A 14,246-nucleotide genomic window follows, 5' to 3' on the forward strand; every position below is an offset into this window, starting at 1 on the left:
GTAACAGCTGTGGCCAGTATACCCCGTGATGAGGAGGACTGTCGTAAACGCTGGAGTGACCTCAGGGTCGGGGTGCCTGGACTGCTGTCCCAACACTGCCAGGAGTCACTGGTGACTGGAGGAGGGACTGTGTAGCCACTGGTCCTCCCTGCAAGGGAGGAAAAGTGCAGCACAGTGTTGACTATGGAGGGAATAGAGGGAGTTGAAGGTGCAGAGGCAGGTGCCAGCATCCCAGATGCGGTAGCTGGGCCTGCCAACAGGGTGGAGTGAGGGGGTGGCAGGGCAGGGCCCTGTGTGTTACAGCAGTGGGAAAGGGGGCAAGTGACCTATCCAAGTGCCATGCACACCGCACCCCTGCTGATGCACCCTGTGGCAGAGTGGATTGTGTGCTGGGGAGTTGGTGATGGGAGGATGGAGGGGGATAGTGTGCTGAGGAGTTGGTGGTGGGAGGGGGGATAGTGTTCTATGGGGAGTAGGTGGTGGGAGGAGGGAGGGGGGATAGTTTGGGCTCATCATATCATTAACACTGTTTAACTTCAATGCGTGGATATTCTTGATTGTGTTATTGTGGAGTTTATTTGTAGAAGTGACTGTCACACAGTGGTGCATGGCTTGTGCCAGGGAAATTACTTATACAAAATTGTCAATCAGTGCTGCAGAACCAGTCTCCCAACCCTCACATCATCTTTGACATTGCCTGCTCTGGCTCCTGCCTCAGGCACTTCATCATCTGGGTCTGGCATGTCCCCGTTGGGGAGGTTGGGGGTGGTAGGCGTACATTGCTCCTTATGCAGATGTTTTGTAGCATGGCTCACACAAGCACTATTCTTCCTACTTTCTCTGGTGCGTACATAAAGGCTCAAAGCACACATAGGTCCTGCTGTGTGCATGGTTGTAGGCTATGTCGTCCGGCATTTGTGGATCACACACAGCGGTCATTAGCCAAGCCAGCTGCGGGTATCCGGAGTCACCTGCATGGGGAGAGGCACAAACAGTCACTGTGAAATGTGTGGGGGTGGACTTACACAGTATCGGGGCAATAGACATCATGTGCATGCATATAGGGCTTCATCCCACGGTAAGTGCCTGTACAATGTCTGTGCATGCTGTGTCCATGGTATCATAAATTGTTTTGGCACATGAACCTGTTACGTTGCAGCAGATGTTTTGTGATGTGTCTGTCAGTGACATGTTTCCTGGTGATGTGTATTGCTCTCGTACAAGTGTCATGCTGGGTTGCGTTTCGGCCTTCCCTACACCACTGGGGGAAGTGGGTCACCATTGCCGGTTGTGTGTACATGTATACATGGCTGTGGCAATTGCAGGGCTGCTGTTGTGTGCTGCAATGTGGCACTTTGTAATGGCTTTGGATCATGCATGATGCATTGTGGTAAATGTAGTCATGAGTGTGGCTAGAATTGCTTCTGTATGTGTTTGTCAGCATGTCCATCCAGGTGTGTCCAACATGTGCATGCTCCCTGGGTTGTACTCTGTTGTTGGTGCGGGAGCTGACCGGGTACCGCTTTTGCATTTACTTCTCATGCCATGCTTTCTGTCATTATTCACCCCCTCACCCCTCATTTGGCGAGGTGCTTCACAGTGCATACATGAAGGCAGATTTACTCCCTCACTATCCACGTCCATTGTCCTCTGTGCCTCTCCATGTATACTGGCAGTGTACTGTTCCGTAGGACCATGGAGTCGTGGGTGGAACCTGGGTAGTGGGCACAGCAGTGGGGGATGATGAGGTTGGGGTTGCAGGTCACCTGCATATTGAGGGAGTGGTAGTGCTTGTGATTTCGGGAACACTGTTTCGTGAGCCTGGGGTGGGGGGGCCACCAATGCAACATTGGTGCAGTCCAGGGCTGCAATCTCATTAGGCAATTGGGCAATGGCATATAACTGTTCCTTCATGGCATTGACCTGGGCTGGGGTGGTGGGCAGTGCAATGTGGTGTTGCACATCTCGCGGTACAGGGTCACCAACTGGGTGTCAGTGAGAGTCCAATGTGAGGGTCCTGGGGATGGGTTCCCGCCTTGCTTGGCCTCTTCTCCGCCTCTCCCCCAAACCCCCACCCCACTTATGTGCTCCCTGTGCCCTGGCCTGGTTGTCCTGCATCCCAACTTCCAGGCACAGCATGCACAGCTGTCTGTCCCAGCTCACAGTGGATAATGGCAGCATGGTGTTGGGAACAGTGTTTGGGGTAGGGGTGTGCTTTATGTAGCCCTCGGGAGTGCATTGGGAGCACCTGTGGCTTCAGTTCTTACACCTGTGTCCACTTCCTCCTCGACTCTCCACAAAAGCTGGATGATGAAAGAACTGCGGGCCTCACAGAGCATCTGTCAAGACGTGATTGTCGCGTGGATTACAAAATAACTGCCCCCAAGTACCAGTCAGAGAGAGCAAGCTCACTCACTGACCGGTCATTGAGGCCACAGGTGTCTGGAACAGCAGCACTGGGTCTCCAGTTGGCTGAAAGGAAAAATGAAGTAGGTAAGTAAGTGCACAGGGACTGATGTCAACAGGAAAAAAGACAACCAATGCCTTAACCTACCTTTGTGAAGACTGTAGCAGGCGTGGAAGTGGGGAAGGTGTACAGACTCCTGTAGGAGAAGAGGCGTTTACCACCCGAGGTGCTGAGAGGGTAACGGCAGGTTCCAGCAGCCAGAGGGAACCCTAAAGGTGACTGGATGTAGAAATAGGTTGCCAGCAAAAAATGGAGGGACGGTTCCCAAAATAACACAAGGGTCAGTTTCCTTGCGTGGCATTGTGCAATGGCTCCAAAGAGGAAAGCACCATAGGCAGTCCAAGTACGTGATGCAGATTAGGGCAATCCAAAAGCGATCCTTGAAGCAGTCCGAGGTTGAGCACACAGTCAATTCAAGCGTAGAACGAAAGCCGTGTTGAATAGAAGCCAGGGAGCATCCATGCGAGCAATCCAATAAATCCAGAGCTAAGAGTTCGAAAGCCAAAAATCCAGAGAAACGAAGAAGCAAAACAAACGCCACGCAAGCCGGCCCACGGACACAGTTGAGAAGCAGTGTGCGTAGCGTTTCGGCTGTATTTAAGCCGGTTGTCATTGTAGCAGGTCACGTGAGCCCCTTCCGCCTCACGTGAGCGGCTGCAGACGCTTACCGCGTGTCCTGCAGTCACCAAGGCAACCGCCAACGAGACTGCGGTCTAAACCGCAAGTGACAATGTCTGTGTGGCGGTATGGCGAGCACTTCACAATGTGTGACTGTGGTGGGGCCATGTAGAGAGAGAGGTGGTGGAGAGAAAGGACCCAAGTAGGACCTGGGAGGGACGGTCCAGGAGGAAGGAGGTCAACCACTCCAGGGACTGACCCGTGATGCCCAGGTTCTCACAGAGTTGATTTATCAAGATGGCATGATTGACCGTGTCAAAAGCAGAGGAAAGATCAAGGATGATGAGGACAGAAGGAAGGCTGAACGAGCAGGTCTTCACGGGTGTTCAGGAGAGCAGTTTGTGTGCCTCTGGCTGCTCTGAAGCAAGACTGATGGTCATGGAGACAACCAACAGATTGAGTGTGAAGGGTAAGCTGGGAGATGGCCAGCTTTTCCAGAAGTTTGCCCAGGAATGGAGTGATGGCGATTGTGACGATAGTTTGCCAGACACGTAGGATGGGCAGAAGGCTTTTTAAGGAGTGGATGCACAAGGGAGTGCTTGAGGACAGGGAGGGGGAGATCCAGTGGCGAAAGAGTGATTCTAGAAATCGGACAAGGCTGGAGCGACTGTGTCAGTGTGGTCCTTGATGGTTCCCGAGTAGCAGGGAAGCACGCGTTTGGATGACACTTTCATAGATCAGACTTGTCTAGAAACATAGTCCGGTGTTGTCGGAGAGAAAAAGAAGGGGAGAGGGAGAGGCAATCAGAGGGGGGGCCGTGAGAGGCAGAGGGAGAGGACAAGGAAAGAGAGGACATGATGTCCTGAGTTTTTAGTGGTCAAGTGAGAAGCCAGAGCTGTGCAGAGGGGCTGGGAGGAACTGGAGAGGTGGAGACTGCAGCAGGATTGGACAGCTCCTTGCAGATATTACAGAGTTTGGCCGTGTTGTTGGAGGCTGCAGAGACGTGGGCTTGGATCTGGGCTCTCTTCTTGGACAGGGCAGAGAGTCTGTATTGCCTTTGGAGCAGGCGGCCGGACAGTTTGTCAGAGGATGCACCCAAAGCTCTCTCAGCCACCCTGCACTTGAATTTCAGGTCAGCGAGGTTTGAGTCATACCAAGAGTTACACTTGGAGGTAGGCTTCAGACAGATTCTCATGACAGGGGCAAGGACGTCCAGAGTGTTGGAGATAATGATGCAAGTTAGAGAGGGCTGTGACAGAATTTGAGTCATCCACAGAGACACACTTCATGGGCAGAGTGACTGAGAAGGTAGGTGGATGTGCTGGGGTAGGCTTAGCCTGAGGGACGAGAGTTTCAGGTGAGAGGAGAGCAGAAAGTGGTCAGTCCAAGAGAGAGGAGTGGTGAGAGGGTTAGAGAGGGTGGTGCCTGAGGAGATGAGAACATCCAAGGTGTGTCCAGCAGAGTGTGTCGGACCAGAGGGTAGATTAGAAAGAGAGTGTCGTAGACATTGCGCAAGAGCCCAGAGCAGGGATTAGAAACATCCAGGTGGATGTTGAGGTCTCTGAGGAGGGGTAGTTGAGAGGTAGAGGCAAGGAGAGAAGAGGAGAGATTGGCCCACTCTGAGAGGAAGAGGGCAACCTGGCCACGTGGCCTGGAGATGGTGGCCTTAGTCAGAGAGAGGCCAGGAGAAGATAGCAAGCCTGCAGACGAGGCATTCAAAGGAGGAGTAGGCATGCGTCGCAATGACAGAAGCAGGGACCCACTCCGGAAAGATGAGAACTACTCGATTTCTGGGTCGGTTGGTACTGGGTTCAGAGAGGTTCTTGTAGCCATCAGGGAGAAGAGTGTCAAAACTTGTGACTGAGCTATCCGTGAACCATGTCTCGGTGAGGGTGAGAACATCCAGGCCAAGTTATTCAAGGAGGCAGCAGATGTCTGAGGAGTGCATGAGAAGCGACGTGGAGTAGGTTGCCACATTTGAAAGACTTCCGGGTTGGGGTACAGGCTTGAGGTACTCCCAGCGGAGGTGGTAGAGGCATCCTAGAGAGGGCAGAGGTAGTAGCAGGCGGTGGCTTAGTAGTCAGAGAGGAGGAGGAAGGTGTTACAGAGACGGCGGTAGGAGGTGGCAGAGGAGCCCGAGTGGTGATGGGAGTAGCAGGAGAAGGAAGGAAGTTGACGTGGGAGACGCCTATCAAAATGGAGATTAGGCTCAGGGCCCTGGACCAAGAGGGTGCCACAGATGCATGGGGAGCTAGAGAGTGGGAGAGAGCCTAATGGGACACTGTTTACAGTCCAACAGTAGCCGCAATTGAAAGGGGACCAAGACGGTTAGGTGGAAGTACAAGCAAAGGTTGGGAAGTTTAATAGAGCAGTAGTGACTACTCCCACTTCCCACACTCTTCTGAACTTTTGGTTGCTGCTGGTCGACTGCCGCACGCTTGTACTCTGCGCGCCAAACACCTGTGTCTATCAACACAGCGGCCTTGTCCTGCAAGGGCTTTGCAGCAGAGGGTCCGATCCTCTGTTCTTAAAGGTTTGGATGCATGGATGTAGGCGCAACTTATTCCGTACCGATTCTTCAGTTCAGGACATTCAATGGGTGCTTCACTAGCACCCGGAAGCGTGATCACCTCCTGGCCTTTTTCTCCAGCTTCTTCTGCATTAACCTCCTGAATAAAGAAAGGAGCATAATGCTTGCATCAAGTCTTGATATAGAATCCATTCTGAAGACTGCAAAAGGCCCATGGTATCTCGTTGGGTTAATCAGCCCTAAAATATGGTACTGTTTTAGCTGTTTTTAATAAGATCGGTTGTGCCAACTGATCTAAGGAAGACTTCTGTGTCCATAGATGAGATACCACGAGCCCCATCAGGAGATTAACCTGGTTGGCTTTCAACCACTGGATTAGCTATAGTATTAAATCTGACTCACAGGGGAAAGATGCAACAATCCGTATACAGGCAATCTGCAAAATATTCCGTCAGTAACATTTGCAGACCAATTTTGTTGCTGAATTGCTGGACTAAAGTAATTACAAAAGTGATATTGAATTGGACTTGAATCAAAAGTAAAGATGTCATTTTCATTACGCAGTTAGGCTTTAGTTGTAATGTAGGCACTCATTAGGTAATGTTGTATTCGATTATTTCTGCAAATACCCCATAGGCGTCCCCATGATATAGGCGCCAAAGCTCCGACTTCTTCCAGATCTGCATAATCAAACCTATGTCTTTTTTCACATAGTATTGTGCATGACAGTTATTTTTTAACTGTTGTAAAAATACCATTCGGACTCTCAAAGCAAGGCTGAATTAATTGAGTTTGCTAAGCTTCCAGTTGGGAAGATAATGTCACCGTTATCTTGCAAGCATTCAGATCCATTTTAATGTGATGGGTCCTTACTTGTTTAAATTCCATCACCAAAGAATAGCCTATGTGGTTAATCATTCTTGGAGCGATGTAATGGGAAAGGATGTAATGGTTACATTTTATTGTCAATTTTGGGGCCCTGCAATATAATCAAGAAATGCAATACTTTGAGATGAATACACCATTCATTTAAATGTACTAACTTGCTATGGTCCTTTATTGTGTTCTAGATCGGTGACACGAAGCTATTATAGAGGTGCTGCTGGTGCACTGCTTGTTTACGACATTACCAGGTTAGTATTGTACTTTTCTATGCAAATAGTTGGCTTGATATGTCATTGAACACAGATTGGCTTTAAGATTTTACCAGAATTTGCTTTCTAAACGGCTCCCTTGTATTCTAAAATTAATCCTTAATATGTCAACATTTGCAGACCTTATTGTCACAATTCTGTGGGTCACAAAAAGGTAAAATCTACAAGGAAAACATGATAATCTGTGGAAATGAATGTGACAAGATTCATTACTACAGTTTATGGTTTCAAGTGTTGCGACACATCAGACATCGTTCAAGAGTGCTAAACATTCTTGAGTGTAAGAAATCAGTCGCTGCTATGCGCTGGCTGCCACTGTGCTTGGCAGTCTCAAATTACTCTGCTTTTCTTTGATTCTGCAGGATTTTTCACTGCAGACACAGTGGGGAAATTCCATAGGCAAAGACAAATTTCGAAAATGTGTGGAAGATTTCTAAAATTACTAAAGAGAATTCTGTGAATCAGCAACCATTGACAAGATAAGTGCTCCAGATTTGGACTATCTACTAATGGTTGTGGCGTGGGGAGGGGCGAGAAGCCTGTCGTTCCTCCGACTGTCGACCTCGCAGGGAGGTCTAAACTTGGTGGAAATCCCACATTGGTGCCAGTGACAGAAGAAATGCTAGGCCATTAGTTGGGCAGGATCATTTCCCTCTGAAGAGCTAGTTTTGTGACTCAATATATACTTATCTTGTTGGCATGAATGGGAGAGTAACTGGTTAAATGGTTGCAGTGCCTCAATGTGAGGAATCTTGTGATTGCTCTGTTGAATGGGTGATTGCTTCTCAGTGGGCCGAGTGTCAAATCTGAGTCTGGCTGAAGGAGATACTTTTTCATTAAAAACTACTTTACTAATTCAATTAAGGAGGTCCACTACTCCATCCTATTAAGTGTTATTTATAGGTTTATCTAATATATATTTTTGAAAGTGTGTCTATCCACTATAGAAATTTTGGGAGTAGGAGAGACTATGTAGACGTCTCCAAAAGGTTCTAACATGATGCCCCCGGTTGATGAACTTGGAACGAATGCTTATTTTGCTTACCAAACTACCATAACAAAAGCTTTCAATTTGCTCAACAAACGACCTGAATAAAAGCTGCTAAATGGACCGAAGATTAGTACAAGAAATCCAGGTATATTCTTGACACTCAAGACGTGCACATCCCCAGTGCCAAAAAAACTGCAATTTAATCATCATGCCACCCAAGAGACAATCCTCTTTTGGAGACAGCAGAACAGAGGCATGCCAGACAACAGACTGATACAGCAAGACCGGTAACACAAAGACAGCAGGAGAAACCGAGAACACAAAGGCAAACCAAACAGCAGGCTGATGCAGCCAGACTTCTCAAATACAGCAGGAGACCCCACAATAAAAAACAAGCCAGACAACCGCTCCATGCAGCGAGGCATGCTTCAAAATGACAGCAAGAGAGACCAGATAACATCAAACAAAACTTTAGAGTGAAAGGGCCAGGCAAGCTAAGGCGATATATTTGTTTTTGCCCCTACTGGAAAGATGCGCAACATTGTGTATACTGAGGTGTTCAGTGACCATGCTAATCATTCCTAAGTATGTACATATTCGACCATGCATTGACAAAGAATACAGTACTATTTAGCACATTTGTATCTCTTTGTTCACCGGTGGAAAACCATGTTGAATATTTGATTATATTTTAGCTTGGGCAACACAGACTATATATATATATATATATATATATATATATATATATATATATTTCTGAGGCTTGTGGAATCTGCTTAGATCACATGCTGTGCATAGGCCGACATCTAGTGGAAGCTGCGGAGTATTACAGTTTGTTTTTCGAAAATCGAAAATGGGCGTCGACACAGGGCGTGCCAGTAATACTATCCCTAGTGTGACGTCCACTGTACCCATGATCCCTCACGCGTCTAGGATCCCCAGATTGTTTTTTTCCGCCATTCTGGTCGGAAGCACTTCATCGGAGTTCCCTGGCTTTGCCATATTTGCACTTAAAACTAATTCTAATTTGCCCCGTTTTGTCACCCTTACGTCGATCAGCATCTCGACGCCGAACCGGGGAGGAGATCATCGTCGAAACCCGACGGATTGGGCCATGAGGCTTCCGCCTCGGCTCGGGCCTGGGCCGCTGGCCTCGGCCCTACAAGTAGGGAGAGTGGGGGGTGGTACACTTCCACACTCGGTTATAGACACCTTCGAGGGGATTGGGTCCTCCGACGTATTCCATATCTATGACAGTAATCACCACAGCTGTGCTGCTTCGGAAACTTTTTCGGCGTCTGCGTCGATGACGTCGATGCGCCGCCGTCGAGGACCTCCTCCGACGTCCGACGTCATCCGATGTGATAAGTAGGACGCACGACGCCAGTAGCCTCAGTTCCGTTTTTTCCGCGAACGTGTTGCTTCGTGTTTCTCGGTTCTAGCCTCGACTCTTTGGAGTTCTGTTCTTTCTGGTTCTTCGAGCCTGTTCGTTTGTGAATATTCCTTCGCAGCGATGTCTTCCACTTCGTCTTCAACCCCGCGTCCGGGCTTCAAGAAGTGCGGGGTGTGTGGGTCCAAGATGTCGGTGACTGACTCGCACGACGCCTGCCTCTGGTGCCTCGGGGAGGCCCACGACTGCCTGTCGCTCACTTCCAAGGCCTTACGCGAACGTAAGAAGAAATTGTCGGTAGGTCGGGTGTCCAAGCCCCGGAAGTCGAAGTCGGCGGGGCTTTCGACGGATGATTCGAGGGGTGACTCTCCGCGTCATCGTCGGAGGTCTCGTCGGTCTTCTTCTAGGAGTCGGTCTCGCCACTCCTCTGCCTCTTCGAGGCGTTCTCGGAAGCGCCGTCACCGGTCGCCTTCCAGGTCCTCTTCCGAGGACTCTGCCCGGCACGTCGGTTATCCCACCAGCCGTGCGACGCCGGAGGAATGGGCTTCCTTCGGGAAGAAAATGTTGGCGATTCTTGAGTCGCAGGGTACTCAACCGTCCGCGCCCCCGAGTGGGGTCGGCCGTGTGAGGTCGAGAGACGCCGCTCGCAAGAGTGGTCGGCACGAGTCACGGGAGAGGTCCCGTTCGGACAAGGAGGCTCGTTCTCGCCGTACCCGTTCCAGGTCCCGGTCCTCGACGCGATCGAGACCGTGTGCACCTGTGATGTCTTCGAGGAAGACATCGACGTCTGAGGCGTCGAGGGCGTCGACAGGCTTTCTCGAAGCTCCGGCTCCGAGGAAGTCGTCGAAGCCGTCGACGTTCAGGTCGTCGAGGGACACGCTCGGGGCTCCGGCTTCGAGGGCTGTGTCGACGCCGCCGATATTGGAGGCGCTGCATCTGACGTCGAGGCCGATTTCCTCGACGTCGACGCCGATTTCCTCGACGTCGACGCCGATCCTCTCGGCGCCGTTGCCGGTTTTCTCGACGGCGGCGCCGATTCGCTCGACGCCATCGACGCCTTTCGTGTCGGAGGTGCCCCGTGTCTCGGGTGTACCCCCTAGGAAGGCTCTGGCTAAGAGCAGGCACTCTCAGGTGCCTTTCCACCACTTGGATTATATTTCGGAGGCGGATGAGGATTCGGTTGGCCTGGTTCCTGATCAGGTGCCGGATGACATTGTCTCGGGCCATAGTCAATTTGACGATTTGAGGCAGTCGCTGCATGATGCTAGTGGTCTGGACACCTCTCCGGAGGTGGAATTTGGTCGGCCTGAGCCTGGCTCCCATGCCGATTCCTCATACCGGCGCCTTATGGCTAGGGTGTCTGAGTATCTGGGATGGTCTGCTCCCCCAGGGGAGTTTGTGCAGGATGATCTGACGGACATCCTTGATGTTGGTCCCCCATCTGACCCGGTTCTGCCATTCCATATGGCTTTACAGCGTAGGGTGGCGGCGGCTTGGACTGCTCCGGAGAGTCTCCCGGCAGTGGGCAGATCCTTGTCGCGGAAATACCGTCCAGCCAGTGGCGACCCCTGCTACTTGACCAGGCACCCCACTCCGGAAAGTTTGGTGGTGCAGGCGGCCACGGCCCCGGCAAAGCAGGCGTCGTACCCTACCATCCCTCCTGATAGGGACGACAAACGTTTTGATGGCTGGGCGAAGAAGGTGTTTTCTTCTGGTGGTATGGCGCTTCAGGCGGCCAACTCCATTTGTGCCTTGTCACGTTTCACGCACACTCTGTGGAACTGTGTTGCGTTAGCGGCTGAACATATTCCCGAAGGGGACGAACGGGTTGGTTTCCTTGCTTTGGTCCAGGATGGTAAGGATGCCATGTGTGAGTCCGTTCAGTCGGGTTTGGACTTAGCTGAATGCGTCAGTAGGTCCATGGCGGCGAGCACCGTGATACGCAGGTTTGCGTGGTTGCGGAAGTCGGGGTTTGCTCCTGATGTGCAGTCCCGGCTCCTCAACATGCCCTTTGATGGTGAACGTCTTTTTGGCAGCAAGGCTGACGAGAGCCTTGAGAGGTTGCAGACCTCAAAAGCTGCAGCGAAGTCGTTGGGCGCTGCAGTTCGCCAACCTCCGCCTTTTCGTCCTAGGGGACAGCAGTGGAGGGGTGGCTCCTTTCGCTATTACTCGTCCTTTGGTAGAGCGAGAGGAGCTGGCAGTCAAAGGGGCCAACGCAGGGGTACCAGAGGTGGACGACAGGGTACCCGTGGTGCCAAGGCCGCTCGGGCAGTTGCCTCTTTGCCCTCAGGTAACGCCGCAGCCGCTCCTACTCAGTCATGAGGCCTTGTCCCATGGTTCGCCGGTTGGGGGAAGGCTGGCGCAGCATCTTGTAGAGTGGCGTGCCATTACTTCGGATGTGTGGGTTCTGGAGATCATAACCCACGGCTACTGTCTTCCCTTTCGGCACAGGCCTCGCGACAATCCACCGGGGAACCTCTCTTTGAAGTGTCCGGATCCGCTCCTTGCGCAGGAAATTCAAGCCCTGCTGGAGAAAGGCGCCATAGAACTGGTGCCTGTAGCGGAGAGGAACAAGGGATGGTATTCCCCTTATTTTTTGATTTCCAAGAAAGACGGGGGATTGAGACCCATCATGGACTTGCGCGGTTTGAACAAACTCCTCAGGAAGGACAAGTTCAAGATGGTTACTCTCTCTCAAGTCCTCCAGGCCCTTCAGCTTCAGGACTGGTTGGTGTCACTCGACCTCAAGGATGCTTACTTCCATGTGCCGATCCATCCCAAGCACAAGAAGTACCTGAGGTTCGCGGTTGGCGACTCGCACTTTCAGTTTCGGGTCCTGCCGTTCGGTTTGACCTCCGCCCCGAGGGTTTTCACCAAGCTCATGGTGGTGGTGGCAGCGCATCTCAGGCAAGGGGGGATTCACGTCTACCCCTACCTGGACGATTGGTTGATCAGGGGGAGCTCTCCCGAGCAGGTCCTGGATCATCTGTCCGTCGCCTGCCACTCCCTTCACAGGCTGGGCTTCTCCCTCAATTTAAAGAAGTCCCATTTGACGCCAACGCAGAGGCTCCAGTACATCGGAGCAGTGCTCGACACTTCCCTGGGGCAGTGTTTTCCTCCCCAGGTGAGGGCTCTTCACATTCAGCAGATGGTGCGCAAGTTTCAGCATGCCCAGACGCTCCCAGCGTTCGAGTTCTTGAGGTTGCTCGGCCTCATGGCATCCTGCATTCTTCTGGTGCCAGAGGCTCGCCTGCGAATGAGATCTTTGCAGTGGGCACTCAAGATGCAATGGTCGCAGTCCTCCGGCAGGATGTCGGACCCGATTCAGGTGCCGCCCTCGGTCGCCCGGGACCTTCTGTGGTGGGCCGTCGAAGGCAACTTGATGAAGGGGGCTCCGTTTTGGCTTCCCTGGCCGGAGGTGACGATCGTGTCGGATGCATCCCTCACGGGATGGGGAGCTCATGCCAACGGGCTGACAGTCAGCGGTCGTTGGTCTCCGTCGGAGTCCAGACTCCATATCAATCTGTTGGAGCTGAGGGCCGTCAGGCTAGCCCTGAGGGCTTTTCTGCCGACTGTGCGAGGGAAGAATGTCCTGATCCTGACGGACAACACAGTGGCCATGCACTACCTCAACAAAAAGGGGGGGGCAGGGTCACTTCCTCTGTGCAGGGAGGCGATGCAGCTCGAGTTCTGGGCCATCCAGCAGGAAGTTTCGATCTCGGCAGTTCATCTGGCCGGAGTCGAGAACGTGACGGCGGACGCTCTGAGCAGGCAGAGCACGATCTCTCACGAGTGGGAGTTGGCTCAGGAGATTCTCCTGGAGATCTTCGCCCTTTGGGGGACCCCTCAAGTGGATCTCTTTGCCTCCAGTGTCAACCGGAAGTGCGAAAGGTTTTGCTCGCGGGAATTTCCTCCAAAAGGAGCCTTAGGAGACGCGTTCGTGGTGGAGTGGTCGTTCCCGCTGCTGTACGCGTTTCCTCCGGTCCCCGTCATCCCGCAAGTGCTGCGGAGGTTACGGAAGTTCGGTTCCCGGATGATCCTCATTGCTCCGGCGTGGGCTCGGAGGACGTGGTACCCGGACCTTCTCGACTTGTCCATCTGCCCTCCACGTCGTCTTCCCTACCGAGACGATCTGCTCTCACGGGAGGGGGGTCAGGTTCTCCATCCAGAGGTCGGATCCCTCAACCTTCACGCTTGGCTTCTGAAAGGTTGAGGTATAAGGATTGGGACCTCCCTGAAGACGTGATGGAGGTGTTGCTTTCGGCCCGAAGGCCCGCAACTAAGTCTCTGTACCGTTGCCGTTGGCGTAAGTTCTGCGACTGGTGCAGAGTTCAGAATGTGGATCCTTTTGCATGTGACATCCCCATGGTTCTGTCCTTTTTGCTTTCTTTGGCCCACAGGGGCTTGCAAGTGGGTACCGTTAAGGGTTACCTGGCGGCGCTGTCCATCTTTAAGCGCTCATCTGAAGAATGTTCTTACTTTAAAATCCCTTTAATTTCACAGTTTCTGAAAGGGCTCACTAATGTGTTCCCTCCGTCGCCTTTCCTGGTGCCCGGTTGGGATTTGAACCTTGTTCTTAGGTTTCTTATGGGTGCTCCGTTTGAGCCGTTACATTCTTGCCCTTTGAGGCTGTTGACTTTGAAAACTGTGTTTTTAGTTGCGGTTACTTCCGCTCGCAGAGTGAGTGAGTTACAGGCACTTTCTGTTAAGCCACCCTTCACTGTATTTCACAAGGACAGGGTTGTCCTTCGAGTTCGTCCTTCTTTTCTTCCGAAGGTAGTGACGGAATTTCATTTGGCCCAGAAGATTGTTCTTCCGGCATTCTATCCTCCTCCGCATCCTGGTAAGGAAGAGGAGAGGCTCCATAGGCTTGATCCTAGGAGAGCTTTGAGCTTTTATGTTTCTCGCATGTCCCGGGTCAGAGTGGACGATCAACTCTTTATTGGTTACGCTGGTAAGCGCTTGGGGCAAGCTGTGACGAAACAGACTTTGTCCCGCTGGATTATTTTGGCCATCTCGGAGTGTTACCGCTTGGCGGGCAAGGACCCTCCGGCTGGCTTGCGGGCCCATTCTACCAGGGGCTTGGCTGCATCTAC

General features: G+C 52.0%; 1 protein-coding gene across 1 annotated transcript in view; it reads left to right on the plus strand.

Annotated features, from left to right (window-relative positions):
* The window catches only part of LOC138467423 (ras-related protein Rab-4A), a 693,758-nt gene that overhangs the window by 348,450 nt on the left and 331,062 nt on the right, over positions 1-14,246 (plus strand). Inside the window, exon 4 of the mRNA XM_069607381.1 lies at positions 6,686-6,748. Within this exon, the coding sequence (XP_069463482.1) occupies positions 6,686-6,748 (63 nt within the window). The remainder of the gene's footprint in view (positions 1-6,685; positions 6,749-14,246) is intronic.

Source organism: Ambystoma mexicanum, chromosome 4q (genome assembly GCF_040938575.1).
Source record: "Ambystoma mexicanum isolate Mex_15411 chromosome 4q, UKY_AmexF1_1, whole genome shotgun sequence".
NCBI lineage: Eukaryota > Metazoa > Chordata > Amphibia > Caudata > Ambystomatidae > Ambystoma > Ambystoma mexicanum.